The sequence below is a fragment of the Excalfactoria chinensis genome, chromosome 3 (genome assembly GCF_039878825.1).
Source record: "Excalfactoria chinensis isolate bCotChi1 chromosome 3, bCotChi1.hap2, whole genome shotgun sequence".
Lineage (NCBI taxonomy): Eukaryota > Metazoa > Chordata > Aves > Galliformes > Phasianidae > Excalfactoria > Excalfactoria chinensis.
Genome location: NC_092827.1, coordinates 89,214,596 through 89,232,564, shown reverse-complemented (window position 1 = coordinate 89,232,564; position 17,969 = coordinate 89,214,596). Strand labels below are relative to the sequence as shown.

Here is a 17,969-nt window from a genome sequence, read left to right as displayed (position 1 = left end):
CCGCCCTCCCGCTGCCGCCAGCCGGAGCAAAGCCCGCTCCGCTGCACGCGGCCGCCCGCGAGGGGGCGGAGCTTCGCGCGGCCTTCGACTGGGGGCGCGGCCTGAGGCGGTCCCCGGCGGGACGGGACCGGAAGTTCCGGGTCGGAGGGAACGGGAAGTCGGGACGTGGCCGCCGCAGCGGAGCCGGAGGATGGCGGCGGCGCTGAGCGCGGAGCGGCTGGAGGTGTCGGTGGACGGGCTGACGCTGAGTCCCAACGCCGAGGCGCCGCCCTGCGAAGCGCGGCCCGGACACGGGGATTCGGCCGCGGGGCGGAACCGAGCGGGCCCCGGCTGCCAGAGTCAGGTGGAGGCCGGCGGGGAGGAGGCGGCGGCGGCGCTGAGCCCGGAGCGGCGCTGGGGCTTCGCGCTGGAGGAGCTGTATGGGCTGGCACTGCGCTTCTTCAAGGGTAACTGCACCGGGGCGGTGGGGGCCGCGCTGCACCCGGCCTGAAACGGGGTGAAAAGAAGTAAATCATCCTCGCTTTTGGTGTGTGAGGGAATGACCGTGGGGACGGCACGTCCGCTCTAACTGCCGTCGGGGCTGTGTGGAAGGAGCGCTGGCTCGGTGGCGTAGGCAGAGCCGTGTGTCTGCGCGGGGCTCCCCCGCCAGGTGCGCTGTGCAGGAAGCGGGAGGTGCGCCGCAGCGCTCCGTCCTCCGGGAGGAGACGCGTTTGTGGCAGCGTTACCTCGTGCCGCAGGGTCCGTGTCTGCAGCGGCTGCACGGAGGGCACAGCAGCACCGTGCCCGCGATAGGGCCGTGGGGCTGTGCTGGGTGGCCTCTTCGGGGCTGAGCGCACCAGCGGTGGGGAGCGTGCTCGAGGGACGGGCACTGCCTGCTTGCTTCGTGTGCTTGGCTTACCTGGTAGGAGTGTGTGGAAGTCTAAGCAGTGCTCTTGTGCCCTGGCCCTCTACTGATGTACCTTTGCAAAACATCTTCTTTTATTTCCTTCAAGTTAAATTCTGGTGTCGTTTCCGCATTCGTTTTTGTGTTTGTTTTTTAAGCTGTACCGTAAGGGTCTGGATTTTCTGTGCCAGAAGTTGCCGCAGCCACGTGTTGGGCTGGAGGCAATGCAGCTCCCAACTTGCTGCTCTCTGTGAAACAAGAAGCTCGAGGGGGTTTGTTTCCTACTGAATATTTGTTTGTAAATCACAATGCGGAAAGAAATATCTCTGCAGTAGGAAATCCCTTATCTCAGCCAAGCGTTATCTCATTACGTCTTCAGTTTGATGTTCGACCAAAACGAGTAGTGCTGTAAAAATGAAACAACTCACTCATAGCATGTAGTGTGCTTCTGGTACTTCTCATCCTGTGATAATTACACTTTACATTCATCTCCTTTTGAAGGGTGAGAAGTCATTGAGGTGCAGCTTGTATCTAGGTTACAGATATTGCTGTGTATCTGTTATGTCTCAGGTGTCTCTCTCTTGTTGCTGCCTTCTTACTGAAGGCTCAGTTGCAGTTTGCTGCTGCTCTTTAGCTGTCCATAATTTGTCGTAATGCGGAATTTTGATCATAAGAGGAAAACCTTCCACGTTTCCTGAAGACGTCAGACTTTCCAATGAAAGCCTTTATCCTTATGACTACTATATGTCATGTGAAGGAATTGCTTGTATCTTCGTGTGTAGCTTCTTGATGAGGGCAATATAAGGCAAGGGTTGTTGTTTATAGATACGACAGTGAGGTACAGGAGCTTGCAGTGCTCAGCTCACTGATTCGTCTAGTTTGTTCTACACCCGCATGGCTCTGAAAATGAGTGGTCTTGTTTCCAAGTTGTTTTGGTTTATCTGTTGTGAAAACAACCGTGGCAGTGGGCAGCCGTGTGGATACTGAGAGAGACACACAGATTCCTGCTTTACTTAAAGGAGTAACAGCTTGGGGATGTGAAGGCTGATGCTTGTCGGCATAGATCAGTGCTGAGGCCTCACTTCTGATCGTTATGCTTATAACTGTGCTGGTCCAGAGGTGGGATGCTGTTTGACAGACTTGATCTTCTTAATGCTGGCTGATGCCAGAGCTTCCATGTATGATGTTAACTGCCCGTGCCGCTTCCACAAAGCAAGCAGAAAATGTAAGCTATTAGCTAAGAGTGGCTCTTTTGGTATTTGCATGAAGTGCTGCTGTTGGTATGGAGGGAGCTGGGGCAGGGGGGCTAAAGAAGTCACTGGGTGTTGGAGGGTAAGCAGGTGATCACCAGTTAAGCAGCTGCTTTTCTGTATCGGTGTGTAAACTGAGCTCTCTGCTCATAATGCATTCATAATGCATGCGCTTCCTGGAAAGCTGATTTGGAACAAAATGCCTCAGACATGTTACAGTGACTGCTGATGCTTGTCTGAGGTGGTATCTTGCAAAACTGCTCAGAGACAGGACAAGGTGGGAGCGCATGTAAACACAATGCGAAAAACACAACGGAAGCTGAGCTGCAGTATCAAAGAGCCTTCAAAGCTGCTTTATTCCAGCTCCGAGAAAGACAGAGGCAGCTGACAGAAGCGCTTTTGACAGCTAATTTTGCCTGTGGAACTGGTACAAAGCTCTGTCGGTGGAGATGGCTCAGTGAAGGTGTAGGCTGTGTCCTGCAGATGGGGGGGGGGGCAGCGTGCTTAGTGTCAGCCTAGCTGTACAGTTTTCCATGTCATGTGTTTGAAACACCATCGTACTCCCTGGAGTGTTCATGCACTGCCTGCAGTGGTTTGCGGAACCTTATGTCTGGATGGGCAGCATATTATAAACTGTATTGTTCTGTTATCTGAAAGCTCTCCTGCTATCTTAAGTATTCTAATGTTGTTTGACTGCTCCAAGTTATTTCCTCTTATCCTAACAAGAATGTGACTTCAGCCTCAGCGGTATATCATCCATAGTGAATTGCTTGACCTTGTTTTTTGTGTTCTCATTTGATGGCACAATTGTAGTTCATTAGTTACATAGATGCCTGCTTTAAAGAAGATGGAAAAACCCTACAATGCATCTGCATCAGATCTGACAGGAAGGGCAGGTTGATTATCCTTCTGTTGATGCTGAACGTATTTGGGAGAAAACAACTGAGTACAAGAGAGCACTCACTGGGCTCTGCAGGCAGGGATTCACCTCTCATGTTCCTCAGTCTTGGTGTCACTCATCAAAGCTCTGCAAATGAGCAGCATTAATGTATGTGATAACTGCTTTTAAAAGCTGTGAGGCAACAAGTCGCAGTTGAAGCTGTGAAAGCCATGCTGTGGGAACTGGACATTCAGAGGGACTGCAGTAGGTGAGCTGGAGCAGAAGTTGCAGCAAGTTGTGCAGTATATCTGACTTGAGATGTACTTTTTCTCTGTTACGGAGGTGTAACAGTGGTGATACCAGTAGTGCAGTGCCACACAGTGACATCCATTTGCATTATCTGCTTTTCATTACTTGCTGTTGGGCTGCCTTCATCTTTTTGTGTTTGTATGCTGGGTCCCCGCTGAGGAATCTCTGTTGGGTGGGCATCTGGACAAAGAGTCACTGTCAGGAGGGCTCTGGCCTGAATAGCTGATGGTAGGTGTGCAGGGACCTTCCTGTCAGGCCTGGCAGTATAGGGACAGTGCTGTGTCTTAATGGCACACATCCCTGAGGCTTGCAGTAAGTGGGAGCTGGTCCTTCTTGCAGTGTTTTGGGTAAACTGCTTCATGTCACAGGTGAAGTACGTATGGGCCGTTATTGCAGCAGGCCTAAAGCCTTGATCATGCAAGCGCACCTTAATTACTACTTAGTCTTGTCTGCCGCTAGTGTGATGTTCAGGGGATGAGCACTGCCTTTTCTGTGGGTGATGGATTGAGATACGGTCAGTCAGGACTCTGAATCGTCTGTAAGACAGCTGGGCCTTTCCCTGGCCTTGTAGCAGGAGGAATACCAGTGGCATACAGAGGGTTGTGCAGTTGCTGTACGATACTTTTGCACATTGTCGGGATTTCTCAGTGTGTTACTTGAAACTGATATTTTTCAGCTTCCTGTCAGCTGTGTAAGGTATGAAGGTGATGCCTACTTGACTGGTGCTCCACAGATGCATGAATGGATTCAACACTTCTGCTTATCTGGGCTGACTAAGGCTCTCTGAGCGTATTTAACTCTGCAGATGGCTGCAGCTCCTCTGTTTCGTTTTAACTCTCAACACATCCGAGTCTTTGGGGGTAATTGTACAACGTAGTTTCTGCTGAAGAATTCAACTGAAAAATGAGTAGGATGTGACTTCATTCCCTTGGCTGACCTGAAATGCTTTGCTTAGAGCTTGCTTCTGATCTGCATTATCTCCAAGTCACTGAATATCTGTCTCTTATTTTTGTCCTCTTGTTTAGCTTGCTTTTCTTCTTCCCTTGGGTCACCATTCTCTGTATGTGCAGTTTCCCTTATTAGTTAAGCCTTGAGCTCTGACTTCTGTGAAAATGCAGCCTTGCTGCCCTTAGCTGCAGAGTGAAATGGTCTTTTTCTTTGGCTTTAACCCTGTTCAGAAGTGAGTGCAAACCCTTATGCTAGGTGGCTGAGGCAGCAGCCCTGCAGAGCATGTAACGGTGCTTCCTGGCAGGCAGACATACCTGTGTGCACACAGGTTGCACAAAGTCAGTGATGCTGTGGTGGCCACTCAAGCACACTTTGCACAGAAGCCCAGCAAAACTTCAGTTGAGTTCCTTTATGAAGTAGCTTGGTTTTAAGCGTGCTGCCCCAGGATGTGAAGTGTGCTTTCAGAGGGCTTGCTATTTACTGAGGTTAAAAGAAATGCTTGCTAGCTAATAAGTTCTGAGTTAATTGTGAAGTGAGGGAAAAGCTGAAGGACTCTTGGGGTGGCTGAAGAGCAAGGTAAGAAACCTAGGGAGAGAGTTTTTACCTGTGCTGGCTTTGTTACTGAAAGTGCCATATCCTCAGGTGGAGTTGCAGGATGTGGTGGTTTGCATCTCTGAAGGCTCCCGGGGTGGGAAGGGACCACTGGGACTTGTCAAGGCTGCTGGGCTTTTGAAGCTGAAATAGCTATTTGTTGTAAGCTTGTGTGATGCTGGGCAAAGTGCAAGTACTTGAGGTTCTGAAAGAGTGAAATGGACTTCTAGGAGTGGATAATAAGTGATTAAATACTTACCTTCCTAACACGATCTTAGCTTAAATACTACTGGCATGCATACGGTCATTCCTTGTTAGCTTTTGACTGAGGAAGTCCAGTGGCATACCAGACTTACTGTGTCAAAACCAGCCTTCTCGCTGTACCCTGCAAACACTTTCCCTGTGGAGTTGTCTCCGGTTCTCAGCTTTCAGAAATACTCGCTCAGATTCTCAGCAGGCCACAAGAGAGATTTCCTACCCCCCCTTCTGTTCTGATTTCCCAGTAACAACTCTGCTTACAGTCACAAGCTGAGCAACTCTGCAATTTGTGTCAGCTCCAATGGCTGACTATGAATTGAAGTGTCCGGTTTGAGGCTCAGAACAATTTGCTCCGGAGTGACCTTCACGATAAAGGAGAGCTGGGAGCTGCTGGCAGCTTCGCTCTGCTTCACAACTGAACGGAAAGCAGTTGGTACAGCCATGTCAAGTGTCTGTTGTGTACCTCTGGTAGCAGCTTCCTCATTTCAGTCCTTCCAGAAAGAGGTGATGCGAATTTGCTTGTTGTTCTGTTGGAGGAAATGGTCTTTTTTTTTTAACAGGCAGCATGATTGCATACAGTGATGCCTGTTTCTTAGATCTGTTTTGACAGTTTGATAAATGGGTTGAGCGAAGTCCTAGCTGAGGAATTCAAATGCTTTAAATCAGTGCACATTTTCCTCAATAGGGGGATGTGTGATGGCATCTAACCAGGTTTGCTTTAGAAGGTGGTAGTATGGAACTCCTGGGATTCTGATAGAGTTCTTAAGGCATCTCTGTAGGCTCTGATGCTGATTGAGTCACCTCTAGGATTCCTTATTGCGAGGATTTACTCCAGCAGCCATCGCAATGTGCAGCCATCCAATTGCCTCTGGGAAAATTTCCACTTAATTCTGTTTTGCTCTCTGCAGCTCAGCTGACGTTAGGTGTGTTTCTTTTGGACAAACTGTTTGATTTGAATAGAGCTTGACTTAGTTTGTGACTTAGTTGGTATCTTCTTTTTCAGAGAGGAGCTTGTGATTATACAAAATACTCTTTGCTGTCCTGTGCTTAACCAGTTAATCATAACAGTGAAACGTTCTTTTCCTCTACAGAAAAAGATGGCAAAGCCTTTCATCCAACATATGAAGAAAAACTCAGACTTGTGGCGCTGCACAAGCAGGTTCTGCTGGGACCTTACAACCCTGATACTTGCCCTGAAGTTGGGTTCTTTGATGTGCTGGGGAATGATAGAAGGTAAAGGCCTTTGTTGATCTTAACTCTGTTTTTTCTGTCTGAAGTAAATGCCATCCAATTTCAACAGTAAGAAAAGCACATGGATTGCCTCAGTATGGGTGTGTGTGAAAGCAAGAGCAGCTTCTTCAAAAACATCACTGAAATCTGAGTCACAATTCAGTCAAGGAGCCATGAGGCAATTTTGGGGTGTTTTTTTAACTACGTTAGGAGAAGCTGCTCTGCCAACAGCCCAGGTTTTTTTTATAGCAGTTTAAAGACTTGGTTAACATGCAGACCTAAGTATCTGTCTCCTAACTTTACACCAGGGTTGCAACAGGCTGAGTCCCTTGCCAGTGCTAACAGCACTTGGCAGAGCCTTCCTGGTAGTAGATTAAGGAGAACCTCTGAAATCATGTCTGTTGCTTTCAGACCCTGAGTAGATTTTGATGAGATCAGGACCATCTTTGTTGCTTGCAGTTCTCTTGTTGACTGCTTCTATTTCTAGTTATGAAGGTCAGTGCTGTGTTGCTCTTTGCTTCTCAAAGCTGTACCCAGTGCACTGTTTTTGCTCAGATGGATTCTTTTAGGAAGAACCAAGCTGTTGCATTTGATTTGATTAGGTTAGTTACTGTGTTTGTTCATCTGGGAAAATGTAGGCATTTTTTTCCACAAACTAGAGTGGAAGAATGATTGAACAAGTTAATTAGGCAGCTGATTTGTATCTGGGAAGTTTTTGGACACAGTTTGGAGTTCTAAGTAGGGTTCATGGTACGTATTAAGTTTCATATAGGCACTTGGTTCTCATGTATGAAATGGTTATTTGGTAGAAGAGAACACTGTAATCTGTGGGTTTAAGTTCTGACTTTGAATGGGTCGGGTTTTCTCTGAAGTGCTGCATGTTGACATTTGCTTACTGGTCTCCCGACTCTTATTCCTTTTCTGGGCTTTCTGAGCGCCCTACTGGCTTGCAAAGAGTTGAGTTGTTTTCTCTCTCTCCCTTAGGAAGGAATGGGCTGCCCTTGGAAACATGTCAAAGCAAGAAGCTATGACAGAATTTGTTAAGCTCCTAAATAGGTGCTGCCACTTGTTCTCAACATACGTTACTTCTCACAAGATAGAAAAAGAAGAACAAGAAAAGAAAAGGTAATGTTTGATTTCTCGATGTTGGGGAGTATATCGAATATGTGATTGTTGATTATGGACAGTGTCACGGATAGCTTCAGTTGACAAAGTTACTTTGGAGGAGAGAGGCTCAAAGTTCAGGTAGCTGCGGCACCACCTGCTCTCGTTAAGGCTTTTAACTTTACTAGTAATGGATGGTTGTTTCTAAGGTGTGTATACCTAGAATGCAGGGGCTTTTAAAGATGTGGCAAGATGTGCAATTCACAAAATATCTGCCCACATAGTTTAGTACTAAAGCTGTATAAAACACAGAACCATCAAATGCTTGGAACTCCTCTTTTAGTAAGGGTTAGTGACTTGATAAAGGCTATCCTGCATCCTTTATACATAATGTGGTTATTAAGCAGTAGTGTCTGTGATTATTGAGCATATATTGAAGCTTGGAAGATGTTTTTCCGGATACTTTTTTCCATTCTCTGCTACTAGTATCATAGATTAGAATGAGCGCTGAATTAAAATTCAGAGTTTATATTTGTTGCGCTGCAAGGCTCAGTAACACCAAGTGGTAGGTTTTCTCCTGGTGTATAGTAAGACGTTTCCCCAAGTTGAAGTGGGAGGAGATGGTGCCAAATGAAAAAGATTCCTTAGGTAGGCAAAAGGTGGGTTACAGCTTGTTGAAAATAACTTATCCTAGGGTTGTAGAAATGCCGCAATAGCTTATTGAGTGGATGTTGCAGAAGAGAGGAGGAAGAACGAAGGCGCCGTGAAGAAGAGGAGCTTGAGCGGTTACAGAGAGAAGAAGAAAAACGCAGGCAGGAGGAAGAAGAGAGGCTGAGAAGGGAAGAAGAGGAGAGGAGGAGAATTGAGGAAGAGCGGCTTCGGATGGAACAGCAAAAGTGAGTAGCTGAAAGAGCCAGCAATAGGAAAAAGTAACTGTCTTGCACTAGAGACAATTGTATCTTGTCGTTTAAGTAGTTCTGCTAGAATTGCATATCTGAAATTGAGAGCACTCTAGTCTGACAGGGACGTTTGCAGTCCTTAGTTGACAGAGACATGGTTTGCAAAGAACGAGTAGTATCCCAGCATGCTGTTGTATGCAGCCTTCTCAGCTAGAATTGCTAGGGAGATCTTGTTTGAAGAGAATCTCTGTTTGGGGATTGTGAGTCCCAGCGCTACACCTCATCAAAACCTGTGGCTCTGCTTCTTAAATGGGTTGTGCTGCACTCAACTGAACTATTTAAGCTGTCAATTGGAAGTTTCTGTCTTTTCATAGAGGACGATGCCTTAAAAAAAGGTAACTGCAGTTCATTGTGTTTTGTTTTGTTTTTTTCCAAATGCATGGTTGAGGTTTTCTAACTTGGAAGTCTGATGCTACCTCCTCCAAGGCGTTCTTTTTCTAGAAGTTGTGAAGTGTTTGCAGATCTCAGTTGTGTGCTGGCAAGGCTTGTTAGAGAAGGGGAGAGGAAAAGGGTGAGGAAAAAAAGAACTGCTCCTCCATTTGCATGATTCTTTAATCCTCTGAAATATCAGTAGCTCATTGCTAATGAATGGAATGCATCAGTTAAAAAAATGAATCCTGGATCTGGGTTCGTGTTTTTACTATCTGGCTTCTGCTGGCCTTTTTGGAGAAGGAAGGAGAATGGAGGCTTCGCTTGGCGAACCAGTGCATTCCTCCTGAAGCTTCTGCATTTGTTTGCTGGAGATGCAGTTGCCCTATTTTGCAGTTCTTTATGAATTAGGCCGCAGTCAGTCATGCTTTTCTATGGTTGAATAATATCCTGGGAAATTAAGGTAGTAACACAGTGGGTTTAGACCTAACAAAAAGGTTTGGCATGCAGTGCCACAGCAGGTCTCTTCCTATTAGTAGCTGCAGAAGGGCTGCTGGGCTGGTTTCTGCATGTTTTCTGGAGGATCCAGACGTGGAATTTTTCCCCTTGTCTGAGAAATACAGCCATGTGTTCATACCACTGTGTCTGCACTGGGCTTGTCTTGAGCTCTTGATTTATTTATTTTTTTAACACCTGATGTTTTCAAAACATGAGGCAGACAAAACTCATATTTGCATGTACCTTTAGGCTCTGTTCTGGTATGCAGACTTGTTTGTTTTGTTTTGGTATTTTGGTGTGGTTTGGTGGGTTATTTTGTGGAAATTAACTGTCAATGAAGTACTGGGAAGATTTCCCCAGTAACTCCAGCTGCTTGTAATCTTCATGCTCTCCTCCCACTAATGTAGGCAACAGATCATGGCAGCACTGAACTCCCAGACTGCCATGCAGTTCCAGCAGTATGCTGCTCAGCAGTATCCCGGCAACTATGAACAGCAGCAGATCCTCATTCGACAGCTCCAAGAGCAGCACTATCAGCAATACATGCAGCAGTTGTATCAAGTCCAGCTTGCGCAGCAGCAGGTAAGACAGAGCAGCTGAGAAGCTTGGATTTTTTTTCTTATAAGCTCTTTGGAAGGTGCTAACTTACCTGCTTGTATCTCCTTGAGAAGCTGATTGCTAGAAGGAGGGAAAAAGAGTGTTCAAGTAATTAAAGCTGCTGCTTTTTCAAACACCAAAGATCTTTTATTTTATCTTTCCAAATGGCTTTCTGAAGCAGCCATTAGTTAAGAAACTCTTATTAATCACTTGGCTATAATTCCTGAAAAGAGAGCGTCGAGTGCTGTGCTACAGTATCTATTGCATGCCCAGTTTTATGGGAGTATGTACCAGTGCAGCTGAGCATGAACAAACTGGGTTCAAATGATTGTTCACATACATATCATATGCGAGGATCTGAAGAGCAGCAGGCTTTAGCTGGCCACATGTTTTCAGATCAGTGTGTATGTAGCAGTTGCATTGCTACTGGGTTTGAGGTGGCTGCTCTGTCAGCTTCTGGCAGTACTGACTTCTCTTTCCCTCTTGCATCTCATCTGACATCAGTATCTCCCATGTTGTTTGCCTGTATGCAACAGACTGTGGTCTGGGTGGAAAGACACTTCCTTGTTTCTGGTAGCAACGGGTGGGAGCAGTACCAGGGATTTTGTGTGTGGGCTTGAAAGGATACACCTATTTTCAGGGGAATCTTGCTTCTCTGTTGAATTTGATGTATTCTCTCAAGTTATTTTTACATTCAGAGACGTTCATCTGTAAGCATCCTAAACAGATATAAGCTAGACTGTAGACTCTGGCATGTCTGACCTCTGTGGGTAGGACCCAAATCTTAAGCGGCCGATATCTGCCAGCCTGAAGTCTGTAGTTTCTGAGCTAAAGATTTGAAATTAATTGACTAACACAAAGTTATTTGTGTTTTGAAGAGGCTGATGCCCTCAGCAAAGGACTGACTAAAGAAAGAGCAGAATTGAAGTGGTACAGAGAAATCAGAGGCTTCCTACCCTGCTCTTGAAGCTTAATGCCACCTTGGTACCAATGCTTTGGTGTCATAATAGTAAGTGAAAGCTGCAATCTCATCAGTCTTGTCTTCAGTGCCTTCTGTAATTGATACCACTCCCTGGAGACTGAGGTGTCTGAGGCACTGCTGCCAATTTTCTTCTGTGCTTTTAGCACTCCTCCTCTCAATCATAGCTGTCTGATTTCTGTGTATGGAAGACTAATGTCCTTTGAGACCCTGGACAAAAACAGCAGCTTATGAAATAATACACCTGCCAGGCAATGAGGTTTGTTTCAGATCAATACTTGGACAACTCTTCTACAGGAAAGGATGAAAAAGAAGTGGTAACAGAGCTAATATTATCTAGTTCTACTTGCACGTTCCTGAGCGTTCAGGTAGCTTTCATAATAACACTTTTGAGGAGTGTTTTCCGTTTGGATTTCTGTAACTCAGTCAACTTGGAATCTGTTAATGCAGTTTAAAAACACTGCTGTGTCATGGCTGTTTCTAGATGAGCTTCTGATCGGATTGACTTTGGGAAGGCTATAGACAGAAGTTCTGTAGGAAAGTTCCTTGCTGCTTAGCATTGAAATGGAACTTCAGTAGTAGAAGGTGGATCTGGATAACATCTCTGTAGTCTCACAAGTCTGGACTGTAACTAATATTTGACTGGATTGTCTTCTCAGCCCTTCAAAATACCTATATTCCATTCATTCATCAAGACTGTATGCTTATTAAGTTGTTCTTTAAAGGATGATTTTGCCAATTCTACCATTTCTCTGTCCCAGCAGTAAAGTGTGTGGAATCCGAATGATAACTGCTGGGGGAGGAAGGGGCACGGAAGGTGTGGGGCCAGAATAAGCCTTGAAACTAAAGGGATAACACATCCAGCCTGAATCCAAAAGGATGGTTGTTAACTTGCATTACCTCATTGTAGGTGTATTTAATTCTTTGCACAGGGACAGCATGATAAATTCTAGCTAACGAGGGTTTAATAAACTTTACATAGTTAACGTTTCTCTATAGAAGTTATGTTAGCTCAGGCTGGAGCTCCTTTTTTTTTCCTTTTTTTTAAGTCATTATTTTCGTTTTTTAAACATCTTTTTATTTAAATAATATTTATTAATATTTTTATTAATATTTTATTTATATTTATTTATAATGACGTTATAGAGGTTACTGAAATGCAGTACTTTTGTAGCTAGGCATAAGTTTATTGTACGTGCCCTAATTAATTTAAAAGATGAATCTTCTTGTTCAGATTGTATCCATCAGCTTGGAAAGTCTTCACATGATGTGTAGTACATGCAATTCTCACTGGTTAATGAGTACAGCTTCGGGTCCTTCATGCTGAGCCTCCTTGTGGGGAAGAGGGTAGATTTTGTGACTGCCTTTAGACCTTCTACTGGAAAAGGGAGGCAGCTCAGGGTGTTTTTGTTGCTGTTGTCTTACTTGATTTAATTTCTATCATTTTAGGCAGCCTTGCAGAAACAGCAGGAGGCGGTTGTGGCAGCAGCAGGGACACCTCTGACTACTGCATCCAAGGTGAATGTACCAGCCCAAGGGGAGATGCCATCTATTAATGGGCAAGCCAGTGCACACACAGACAACCCTGAAAAAGAGCTGGATCCGGAGGCTTTGGAAGAAGCATTGGAGAATGGACCAAAAGGTAGGATTAGCTAGATAAAGATGAACCGTGGAAGCCTTCACAGCTGATCATACCTGACTTCATTAATCTAGAAAGAGCTAGCTGTGATTTCTGGGTTTTGGTTTTTGTTTCTTTTTTTTCTAAAGGAGATCATATCGTGTTGGCAAAACAGTTTTTGAGAGGAGGGAAACAGGAAGTAGTGAAAGTACTTCAAGCAGTGTGAATGGCGTACAGAAGTTCTTTTCACTCTTGACTTTGACAGCTTTTTTCCAGCAGTGTTGGAAGGGGATGTAACCGTTCTTGCAGAAAGCTGTTCTGTGCAGAAATATGTTCAAATTGAGCGCTGATTTAGTCTTGGGGATTAAAAGAAGGCGAAATCTTATTCTGTGTCTACTGCCCTCCCTGTGGTATAGCCCTGTCCTGTGTGCAGTCCAGGCTACTACTCCAACCTTCCTGTGCCTTCCTCTGACTGCTTCTAGGAAGCTGCAGAAGTGGAGCAGGAATTGTAGCCTCCAGCAGCTCTCCCATCACCCACCAGTGTTTATGGGTGTTCTTCTCTTGCATTCATCCACAATCGGCAGTCCTCAGAAGACTTGATTGGGGTACCCAGTAAGAAACCTTCGGTACCACAGTGCCTGTCTGAGTGGAAGCAACTATGATGCTTATTGTCCTCAAGCGCACCTCAAACACACTTTAGTATTCAATATAAATAACTGAAACAAAAGCTTAACTGGGTTCTTCCCACCCCGCTCTAGATTCTGTTCCGGTGATAGCTGCTCCATCCATGTGGACGCGACCCCAGATAAAAGACTTCAAAGAAAAAATCCGTCAGGATGCAGACTCTGTGATCACGGTGGGCCGAGGGGAAGTGGTTACAGTTAGAGTACCAACTCATGAAGAGGGGTCTTACCTCTTTTGGGAGTTCGCTACAGACAATTATGACATTGGTTTTGGGGTGTATTTTGAATGGACAGACTCCCCTAATACTGCAGTGAGTGTGCATGTCAGCGAATCCAGTGATGATGAGGATGAAGAGGAAGGTAAGCATGCTTGTTTTTATGAAATTCTAGTCTTAGCAGGAATTGCTGTGCAGGGAAACCACGCTGTCTTGTCATTTAGCTTTCACAGCTCTGCCTGCGGTGCATGGCTTCCATCTAACTGGCATCTTGTCTTCAGCTTTAAAGAAAAAGCCAATTTCTGACTGTAACTTCAGAAGTCTCATTTGAACATTGATTAAATGTGATAGCTGAGAATGGGAAGTCCTTTTTCCAATCTATTGCTTGTAACTTAAGAGTGCCCTCTTGAAACCCACTCTATGATAAAGCATATCAAATCTGCCTATTGAAAACCCTAAGAATAATCTTGCCCGGCTGTTCATAAACTCTTTCTGAGGAGGAAACTTCCTTGAGGCTTCTGCAGAACAGCTTAGAAGAGCAGTTCTTTATAGTGGCCAAGACGCAGGTTACAGCCTGTGCCTACAGGGGAGCCTGGCATGACATCAGAAAAAAGAGTGTTATGAAGCAGTCGTGCAACTTGCTGAGATGGAACTGCTCTGACATAGGAAGAGGTGACCTTCTGCATATTTCTGCTACGTGATCAGTTAGTAGCACGTGTGCTGAAAGATCAGTGGCAGTCAGGGTGGGTAATGCCTTGATCAGAAATAGTTCAGCATCTTTGCAGACAGGACAGTTATGTTGGATATGGCATGTTTTAATATCAAGGTGTAAAACTTGTGTATAAAGCAAGCAATGCCAAGACTGAACCAAAGGCAAACTTGCCTTTCCTCCTGTGCAGTTTTGCAATGATAAACTGATGATTTGCTTTCTTAAAGGGGTACTAACTGATGCTTTTGCAGCGGATAACCCATGCTTGTTCCTCTTCCCTCCTAGTGCTTTTGCTGCAGGCTTGGTATGAACTCCTTCAGCTAACAAAGTAGAATGCCTTGTCTGCTGCAAATGGATACAAGGGAGAGTCAGAGCTTAGTTTTAGCAGTTATTCACCCTTGTTAACTGATGTGTTTTTTGTTTGTTTGTTTTTTGCCTACAGAAAATGCTAGCAGCGAAGAAAAAGCCAAAAAGAATGCCAACAAGCCTCAGCTAGATGAAATAGTGCCTGTGTACAGACGAGACTGTCACGAAGAAGTGTATGCTGGCAGCCACCAGTACCCAGGGAGAGGAGTTTATCTCCTGAAATTTGACAACTCCTACTCTCTATGGCGGTCAAAAACAGTTTACTACAGAGTTTATTATACTAGATAAGTATGGCTGTGTTTGAGGCTGGGCAGTGCAGAAGATGTCATTTTATTTGGAAATTTCTTCAAGCATAATGGATCCTTTTGAGTCTGTCTTATCCTGTCTGTATCTGTATGGTTTGTGTGAACTTTAACAAGTAAACACTGGGATCTTCCTGCTCCATGACACTAATGCATATTGCATTGGGCTTAACACAGGATCTCCCTAGCCCTTTGGGGTATTGGAGTTAACCAATGGCAATCATTGGCTCCGATGCTTGAGGTCACATCAGCTGTATTTGTTAAAGCCTCGTGTAAAAAGGGGGAGGGGATCACTAGTTCACTGGCTGGGTGATCTGAGGTTTCCAAGTCTGGATGCTTTCAATAACTTGTTAACAGTTAATGTACAGGTCCCATCAGTAACCAGTAGATTTGGATGCAGTTTGCTGTGTAGCAGGTTTCTCTTAACTGTAATCAAATGTCAGATTTTTACACCATTAAAACTTAAAATTTCAGTTGATGCAAGTTTAGAAACAAGTTGTCTCGATTCTGTCCTCATCAAAGAAGAAACGTTCAGTTCCTTAAACCAGTCTGAGCTTTAGGCAAGGATGATCAACATCTTGAAAGCACAGCAGGTAACCTCTTCTGAAGACACAAACTGCAGGACAGTTGTAAGTATACGTAACGAGTAGAGCCTTAATCTCTGCCCTGCTGTTAATCCTAGAACATTTGTGGCAACTGGCTTTGAAATAGGGCACAGACTGTTTCTAAGTTTGGGGTTTTCATGGAGTAGACTAAAAAAAAAAAAGTGCACAACTCTTTGGTTTGTTTTCTTCTTTGTTAAACCTGAGTGAGCATGTTGTGCATCTGAAGAGCAGTAAGTCACTTGGAAGTGTCGAAATTAGTGTTGCGCTGATTATGGCAAATCACTGCCTGTCCATTCGAATCTGAGCTGCTGGTGCTTAGGTGTGGGCTTTCTGTTTAAACTGTCTGCTGAAAGCCAGGATGCACGTACAGACACCTAACAACGTAGCTTTCATCTCAGTCTCATATGGTTTGAATGGCTTTGTTAGGGCATTTCTTGTTCTGTGTAGCCAGAAAATGCAGGTGGCTGTTGGAGAACATGATAAATACCCACTCTGCTTGGAGCCTTGCGCCCAAGGGGTGACGTGTTATGATGATGACTTGTGGGAGGGTTCTTTGCATCAGCAGTGCACTTTGTTACTGAAAGGAATTGGTTCCTTAGGGCCTGTTGCATTGGTTTTTGCAGTAAGATTTCCATTGGTTAGCTGCAGCATGTACAGTTCCACAGCTAATGGCGTTGAGTTTGGGGGTTTTGTTATAATAATTGCTTTGTACATACATGATATTTTACTTTACTCATACCAACCATGGAGGTACTTCTCCTAGAGTGCTTAACTTGTCATCTTGCGTTTGGTTCAGCAACACCGTACCAGCTTGTAGCTAGTTAGTGCTGCTTTATCCAAAGCACTGTACAATGTTCTGCTCTTGTGTACATACAGTATATAAACCGTGGATTTAGAAAGTACTTTGCTTTTAAAGAAAGAAATGTATTTAATGTAAAAACAAAAAACCAAACTTTTAAGAAAAGGCAGGCACTAATATATTTCTTCCAGTCTTGGATTGAGATTTTTGTCCATACGAAAATGTTACACCTTTTTTTCCTCTGAAGAGTATCTGTCCTTGGAAGCGGTGTTTGTCGCTTTACATGGCAGCACTTACTGTCATGTCTTGATGTTCAACTTTTACGTTTTCAGACTTTTTTTATTGCCTCTGGCTGTTGGTTAGTACAGTACAAGTGCGATTTCAAGATGCCCTGAGATAGTATTTAATCCTAATTAAAATACATTTATCTGTAATACTGGTGGCTTTTCATTAATTTGGGAACCTCGGCATTGCTATGAGTGGCTATTCAGCTGAGATACGCTTGTCATCTTCCCTTTTGGAACAAGTCAGTGCTGTGCTGATGCTGTGGTTTCAGTAGCCTAACCACTCGGGCTAAAAGCTCTCTTCGACAAATGCTTTCAGCTTGTTGGATGATGCTGTCTGTCAATACTGGAACAGCTTGAACAGTGTAATCACTTTGGAAGTGATTTTCTGTATGAAAAAGGGTCAGGTACAGGCAGCCAAAAACTGTGAGCTGGCTTCTGCCTGGGGGACGTGTGCCTGTCTTTGCCCCCAAGGTTTAACGAGCTGAGCCCAGCCCCAGGAAGCAGCAGACCCTGCTGTGCTCTTCCAAAGAGCCTGAGCCTCCTGCAACAGAGAGCTGGTTCCAGCTCATTCAGTCAAGTGTAGCTGCAGTATTCACACAATTGTGTTCCCGTGTTTTTCTGGGACCTGCTGGTTAGTCCTGGACTGGTACAGGATTTGTGTGGCAGTAACAGATGCCTGAGGTTGTGCTACAGGCTCCTGGGATTACTCTTGGCTCAAAGAGTAAGAGACGGGCAGGACTATGAGTGGGAGGGAAGGCAAGTAAGCCAAGCTACACTGAGACTTCTCTTGGCCTAAATCAACCTTGGCTAAATCCAAGCTGCTAGCAAGCAGGGTACTGAAGCCAGAAGAGGGTTTCTCATAGGTTCAGTCAGTTTTTCAGGTCCTGTTACCATCATTTGTGCCTGCAGCCAGCAGGCTCTTGAGCTCGTGCTTCAGGATCTCACAGGGGAGCAGCAGCGGCCTCTTCAGTGAGAACAAAACAAGTAAGTGCTGTGTTGTCTGAACTTACTTTTCCTCATCTCTCTTCTAATTGCCCTATATTGGTTTGGTTCTATCACAAATTAGTTTCACATGAAACTGACAGGTGCATCAAGAAGCAAATTACAGCAGCAAGCCTACCGTAAATGGATGTGTTTCATGTGTACATAAACTCCCCTTTCTCCAATTAAAGGTGAAGCGCTGTACTCCTTACAGCTCACTTAAGGTAGCTCTCTGCTACAAGAGGGTTATCAAATGTTTCTGAGATGAACTGAGTCATTTGCAATAGATCTAGGTGGTGCAGCCTAGACTTGGCAATCCTGGATTCCAAACACAGTGGGCCTTTGAAAAACATTCAGTAATTAGTCTCAGGGACAAACTGGGCCTATTCGAGGAGTCATTAGAAATGACACTGTTTCCTGAAACACAGTTCATGTAGTTTTTGCTTGTGCTGCCTCTTCTGGTCTGAGGCAGATGCATGGCCTTCCTTGACTTCTTTTAGTCACTATCAGGACAAGAATGGAGATTCACTTTAGACATTAGAAGGAAAT

General features: G+C 44.8%; 1 protein-coding gene across 2 annotated transcripts; it reads left to right on the top strand.

Annotated features, from left to right (window-relative positions):
- The first annotated feature begins 100 nt into the window (after nucleotides 1–100).
- On the top strand, nucleotides 101–16,585 carry ACBD3 (acyl-CoA binding domain containing 3). Of its 2 annotated transcripts, none has more exons than XM_072333327.1 (8): nucleotides 101–446; nucleotides 6,211–6,352; nucleotides 7,334–7,474; nucleotides 8,194–8,349; nucleotides 9,687–9,861; nucleotides 12,305–12,497; nucleotides 13,232–13,516; nucleotides 14,523–16,585. In XM_072333327.1, the coding sequence occupies exons 1-8, from the start codon at nucleotides 191–193 to the stop codon at nucleotides 14,732–14,734; spliced, it is 1,560 nt and encodes a 519-aa protein (XP_072189428.1). In that variant the 5' UTR covers nucleotides 101–190; the 3' UTR covers nucleotides 14,735–16,585. The 2 variants fall into 2 exon arrangements, with proteins under 2 accessions (XP_072189428.1, XP_072189427.1); XM_072333326.1 differs by having other exon boundaries at nucleotides 107–446; nucleotides 8,191–8,349.
- Nucleotides 16,586–17,969: the final 1,384 nt, after the last annotated feature.

What these genes read in the sequence shown, in the direction of transcription:
- ACBD3 (XM_072333326.1), top strand. Translation starts at nt 191, where the DNA reads ATGGCGGCGGCGCTGAGCGCGGAGCGGCTGGAGGTGTCGGTGGACGGG. An exon ending in GAAGAACAAGAAAAGAAAAG is followed by an intron (nt 7,475 to 8,190) that starts GTAATGTTTGAT and finishes TGGATGTTGCAG; the next exon opens with AAGAGAGGAGGAAGAACGAA. An exon ending in TGATGAGGATGAAGAGGAAG is followed by an intron (nt 13,517 to 14,522) that starts GTAAGCATGCTT and finishes TTTTGCCTACAG; the next exon opens with AAAATGCTAGCAGCGAAGAA.